Source organism: Eurypyga helias, unplaced genomic scaffold (assembly GCF_000690775.1).
Source record: "Eurypyga helias isolate BGI_N326 unplaced genomic scaffold, ASM69077v1 scaffold25727, whole genome shotgun sequence".
In the NCBI taxonomy this organism is placed as follows: domain Eukaryota; kingdom Metazoa; phylum Chordata; class Aves; order Eurypygiformes; family Eurypygidae; genus Eurypyga; species Eurypyga helias.
The window spans coordinates 1,528-8,115 of NW_010262847.1; the positions used below are offsets into that span (position 1 = coordinate 1,528).

The 6,588-nt window shown below is 37.6% G+C and overlaps 1 protein-coding gene across 1 annotated transcript; it reads right to left on the reverse strand.

Moving 5' to 3' along the window:
- Window positions 1–319: 319 nt before the first annotated feature.
- LOC104512766 (LMBR1 domain-containing protein 2-like) lies at window positions 320–5,935 on the reverse strand (the record flags this gene model as incomplete). The annotated part of the gene is made up of 5 exons (XM_010155867.1): window positions 5,762–5,935; window positions 5,237–5,316; window positions 2,754–2,849; window positions 1,836–2,003; window positions 320–530 (listed from the first exon to the last, which is right to left on the reverse strand). Coding segments are annotated over exons 1-5 (729 nt in total), but the record flags the coding sequence as incomplete, so codon positions are not given.
- Between the last annotated feature and the right edge of the window lie 653 nt (window positions 5,936–6,588).

Genomic DNA, 6,588 nt, shown 5'->3' on the forward strand with positions numbered 1-6,588 from the left:
GTAGAGTGACTGATGGTACTTAATTGCCAGACAGGGCTAAACCATGAGAAAGGGTCAGGAAAAGACAAAACCCAAACCCTAACAACGGCTATCAAGTTACCCAGTTCTTCACATCAGGGATTGTTTGTCTTTTCATTTTTACATAGGATCAAGTGACATCAAGGGGCATGCTATAATTTACTGTTATTTCACAGCACGTTCATGCTACTTAGGTTTTCTTGTCACAAGTCCCCAACACCAGGAAATTCCTAGGTGATGGCTGATTTATGATGATTAACAGCAGCCTCCATGTACTTCATAGCAAAAACTAGTTACTTACCTCCATAATATCCTCTAAATTCTCTTCTGCATCAGCTTTTTCAGTCATCAACTTGGCAGCTTTGAAATAGGTCTTCATGAGTAGATAACCCCTCTTAGCCCCATTCCAGTGAGAACGGGGAATTTCCACCAAACCATAACCCAAAAGCAACACAAGAAGAAAGAGACCCCATGTGTTTGCTGCAGCTATCCCAATAGTCTGAAGTTGATTCCTGAGGGAAAAAACAATGTCAAAAAAAAAAACCCAAACATCCTCCAACATCCCCTGTAAGAAAGCAAGCTTGAGGTATCTATGCATCAATATGACTTTCAAGATTACAGGAACAGACTTAGCATCACCTGTAATTCTTGCTGTGAGAAACGCTCGCAGGCCAGTAACTTTGGCTCAGGCAGGGATCGCAGTGAAGCGGCATTTTATTCACAACTGCAACGGCAGGCATCCCCCCCGGCCTCGCAGGGGAGAGAGAGCACACTGCAGCAATAGAGTACACGTTATATATCCTAATTCCCAACACATTCGGCCCTCTCCCCTGTTTCCTCATTGGCCAGGTACTTCAGGTGCAGAGCCCACCCAATGCATGTTTCTGTACTTCTATACATATAATGTATTTAGAATAACTTTTTTTTCCCCCTTTTCCTTTAAGGAAAATGCATGACTTTGTAACACTTCAGTATGTCTTTGCTATGTCTTATTCTGCAATTCTTTATCTTGTTCCCAGCCTGTTTTTTATGTTTTCATTCTACTGAGGTGGTAATATTTCTCTTATTTGACCTCATCCATTAGCCCTTGCTCAGGATGGTTAAGAAAAACAGTTCATGCAAACATATGATAAAACTCAACCCTTTCTAGGAGTGGAATTCTCCATCTGCAGAAACAAGAAAGCTACCTCTTACATTGTCTAGAGCCAGCCTACTACTTGGCCATATTTAAACCTGACAGGATTTTCCTGCATCTCCTTATGTTTCTTCCCACTCTGGAGGGAAGACATTCTCAAAGGAGTATGTTCCTTTAGGAAACAACATGAAGTTAGCAAATCTACTGAAAGTGAGGTATATGAATGCTTCCATACTAGGCATGGTAGGAAAACCATTACCATTATTATAAATACCAATTATTTTAACTTACCTTATGCCCTTTAAATAGTATCTACAGCAGACAGAAGCACTACACAGGAAACCCTGAACACAGACCTTTTGAAAGATGTTATCCTGAAAACTCTGAGAAAGTTTCTGCACTAACCTTGCAAATGCATTTGTAGGCAGAAAAAAAAACTCCACTGCAAATGTAGTAGGATTCCTCTGCTGTAGTTATCAAACTCAGAAAAACGAAAGACATATTTCTATAACTTTTTTTATGGAAAGGGATTTTTAAACTATTTAACAAAACTTTCTAACTGCCTAGCAAAAGTCAGATCAACTAAAATTGTTTTTAAAAAAAGACACTTTTCATATACAGAACAGATGACCCATGACAATTCTGTAGGAACTCATGCAAGTGAGTGCAACATTACTCTTACCATTGTAAATTGAAGTTTGGGTTTACAGCCACATATATTAAAAATGCTCCAAAAATCAGCAAGTAAGTGCCATAATAGATTGCATTTTCAATCAACGCAGTTTTAATCTTTCCAGTAATGGAGAACCCTCCTGATCTAGCATATGACTGCATGAAAGGTAGCAGAATCCTAGGAGAAAAGACAAAACCAAACCACATCAGTCAACTAAACCCCCCCCAAAACCAGTAGTTTAGTGGTGGCAGGATACTGAGACAGGGGTGTTTAACCTAAAGTCTCCCAAACTTCTAAAAAAATAAGCTAGTCATTTTTTTGTTAGAGATGTACTGGTGTGATGGCAAACCTTAAACAAAATGCAGATAAAACCAATAGTTAGCTTTATTACAAAAAAAGTCTGGGTACCTGAGAATTCACTACCAACCCTGACATTCCTGACTGAGCTACAACAACAATTGTTTGAATGATAGGTTGGTCAATCTATCCCAAAACCAAAGAGAATGTCTTTGCTGTAGCTCCATCTATAGCTTTCTACAGTATACCAAATAAGACCAAATAATTTACAGTATTACTCAAGAATTAACCAACTTATTCATGGATTTATTTTGGTGTCCTGTTGCCTAAACCCCATGTTTTTCAGACAATCTATCCAGAAACATTGCTATGTGTTAATTGCTCAGTCTCAACTACAAAAGTGAACCAAGAGTAAATGGCTGCCACCTGGAAAGGAGCAAAAAAAACCTGCTTAATTTAATGCAGTAATTATTAGATAAATTCCGCTCCTACTAAATAATACTTGATTATCTAGTTTTGTGGAACAGTTATATGTATCCTTAAAGATTATGCTATGACCGTTAAAAAGGTTACTCTTAAAAATTATATCTGTAAATCACAGTCTTTGTCATATTCTTTTGCCCTACTTACCATGTTAAAAACTGCGATGTCCAATATACAACACGCCAGAAAATTGGCATGATTCCATTAGGAATGTAACTCCATGGCTTGAAACATTTTTGCTTGCTGTAACAATGTAAAAAAGCTTATTATTAGTTTAGGACCAAGAGTATAGAAAACATTTTCTATAAATTCCCCTACCTAGAAAGGTGTTTGAAAATAGCAGAGAAGTAATACACTACTATTTGAGTAAGCACTCAACGATCAAGCATCTCAGAAGAAAATCAACTCAATCACCACTTATAAATATTTGTCATTCTCCTCACCACAAATAACATACTGGACAAGACAGCTTTCTTAGAGTAAAAAAAACAGTAGCTCAAAAACTAGAGAGAAATAAGCAATTTAAGTTTACCATTTTTCTTTTGGGTCAGAAAGTACTTTCTCAATGCAAAACAAAAAACAAAATTTCTCTAAACAGAAGACCATTCAACTTCAGTAGGTGCAGTAGATTTAAAAAAAAAAAAAATATCTAAGCACCCCACCATCTAGCTCTACTACCTGGAGCATTTAGTGATAAAAAGGCTGTTTCTTCTGTCACCCAGCTGGATTTAGCCAGGCTTATATAAACTTGTTTAGCCAATACTTTTCAGACAGATAGCATTTGCTTCAGAAGACCAGAAAAGTCATAAGAGCCTTTTAGCAAAAAAAAACAAAGCAGAAGACAAAGTGCCCATCCACACTAAGACACTTTGTTTTTTTTTTTTTTTCCCCACACCTGTCTGACTAATGAACCAATGGTGAGTCAAGAGGCAATACAGTCAGTTTAATAATCTATTGAGAAATAATTGCTGTTTTCCAGGGTCAAACTAGTTAAGCCTGTGTTGTGAGTTTTTATGTACACAGCCTAAATATCTTCAAAACCATGAAATTACCACAGAATGACAAATAGGGTGACTAAAGGTTTCAAACAAAGATCTGAGTTGCAGCAACACAGTATCTCCTCAGTTAGTACTTAAGTTATTTCTATCTGGTATACTCAAGTCATACTACAGTATAACATCCATCAGCATGTTCTGTACCTACAAGGAAGTTGAAAGGCTATTGAACAGTTCTCAAAGTGTGTATTTAACTAACTATGTTTAATTAACATACACTGGGTGGTCTTAAATAAAGGGTAAAATGTTGTGCCACTAAGTCTAGCATTTCACTGTTCTTGTGATTCTCCCCCCTGCTCTGCTCTCCTGAGACCCCACCTGGAGTGCTGTGTCCAGCTGTGGGTGCCTCAACGTAAGAAGGATATAGACCGGCTGGAGCAAGTCCAGAGGAGGCCGTGGAGATAAGAGGGCTGGAGAACTTCTCTATGAAGAAATGCTGAGAGAGTTAGGGTTGTTCAGCCTGGGAAGAGAAGGCTCCAGGGAGACCTTACTGCAGCGTATGGTATAGGGCTGACAAGAAAGTTGGGGGCAACTTTTTACAAGGGCTTGTAGTGACAGGACAAAGGGTAACAGGTTTAAATTCAAAAAGGGTAGATTAGGATTAGATACCATGAAGAAATGCTTCCCGGAGAGGGTGGTGAGGCACTGGAACAGGTTGCCCAGAGAAGCTGTGGATGCCCCATCCCTGGAAGCGTTCAAGGCCAGGCGGGATGAGGCTTTGAGCAGCCTGACCTAGTGGAAGGTGTCCCTGCCTATGGCAGGGGGGTTGGAACTAGATGGTCTTTAAGGTCCTTTCCAACCCAAACCATTCTATGATTCCATGGATATACAACATCCAGAAAGCCCACGCTTTGGGGCAACAAAATTGGCGATACATTGCATGGATGTATCAACTGAGACTTGAAATGCTCTAATCATCTTACAGGTAACTACACTGCACACATCTACAAAATGTGAAAATAGCCCATGGAGGCTAAAGAACAAGCAGCCATGGACAAAGCCCATATTCACCTACATCCCCCATGTTTTAGGGATTACTTCCTTCCTACCAGAATACAGGAAGCAGGCTATCATTATGTTGATAGAACATCGTAAATTTCAGATAACTCCAATTACTATATATGCAATTATAATAAGCAATTAGATATGCTACTTATATACAAGACAAACCTCCTAATTTCATTCATAAGGTGTAAAATCAGATTTTCAAGTCTAAATTCTTTAAACTGTGAAGGAAAAATATGCATTCACCAAGGCCTCTCCACACAGATAACTACGGCTGCTTAAAATTTTAGTTCTATTGCTTATCAACAAAATAGAACTCTAGCATGAAATTTTAAAAACCAACCAAACAGAAGGAATATTTAGGTAATCAGAATTACCATACAAATTACTACCAACAGACACAGATGGACTTGTCTTCATCTCTTCTGTCATCCTCCTGTATGCTTACAATCTTCAAATGTCATACTACACAGGTAACACTTGTCTATTGGTCTTAAAAAAACAGTACACTCCTATCATTTAAAAAAGAAAATCAGAAAATACTTTAAAAAGAAAATACATAGCTGATACCTTGGAGCAAGAGTAACGTAAGAGCCATTACTTTCTGCAGGGCTGGAGTTAACAGCAAGTTTACATCGATTATAAATAGTCTAAAAGACAATTAATTTCAAATGAGTAAACAGATAAAGGTACATTTATTTAAGAATACTAGGTCCCATTTTTAAAGACATTTCCTGTAGTCCAGGTTTACACTCAGCAATTATACCAATAACCCTCAAAACAACATTCAATCTGCAGGACAAATAAGTAAAAAAAAAAGTGTTTTTATGTTGTCTAAACAGATAAAAATTGCTATAAACAAATAGTGAAATTTTAAAACATCTGAAACAGACTTGTTAACTGATGAGATCAACAAAATTTAAAAATAAATTGTAAACACAGACACTGTTGTGCAAAAAGGTGAAGTGTCTAGTTTAGTAAGATACTACTTCGCAAATTTATTTGCTGTTTGAGACAGTGTCTTCTGAAAGTATGATTTAAAATATTCCATACATATTTCACACAACTAAGCAGAAAATCTCCCAAGTTTCTTACCGTACTGACATCCAGAGGCAGTATAAACACAATAAGAAAGCAAAGATACCAAGCCAATAGCGTTGCTACTATCACCAGCCTGTGCTGCTTCTTGAAGTCTCCATACCGATGAAGTAGGAACAAGGCCAGAAAAAAGACAAATACTATCTCAAGGCCCAACGCTGCCCCACTCATTATTGAATATTCACTCCAGCCACACAGCGCAGCTCACTTAAAGCAGATCAGAACTGTAAGACAAAAAAGACATTTAATTACATTCATCTTTTGTACATTCGAAAATCTTGGAATATACACCAAAAAAAGTTGTATGTGTTTAAAGTCCTCTGCAGAAATCAAAATATGAAGTTATTCCAATTTTCTCATTTCTAGCAACACATTCAACAACTCATCTTCATCTTGCTATACAGTGGATCCAAAAGTCATATCTCTGTCCTTCAGTAAGACTAGGCCTAACTTCTAAGTCCAGTATAAATTTCAAAAGAAATCTGTTCTGCTCTTTTCTTCTTTTCCCCTCTTAGAAGCAATCAACTAATTTGGACAAAGGGTTAAATGTTTAATTTAAATGTTTCTGGAAAATCTTGTTAATGGACCATTCCTCAACTATGCATGTAAATTCTCTACTCAGGAGTCAACAGAACATAAAAATAAAGCAAAGTACATGTTAGTCTACTTATGATGTTCCTTTGGTTTGAAGTTTTCATGTAATAAGAGGCAACATGGTAGCTAATTCACCTTTCCTACCTGTAGTGGTTTAACTCCTGCCAGCAAAATACCACAAAGCCACTCTCATACCTCCCCCCGACCCCTCCTCCAGCAGAAAGGAAGAA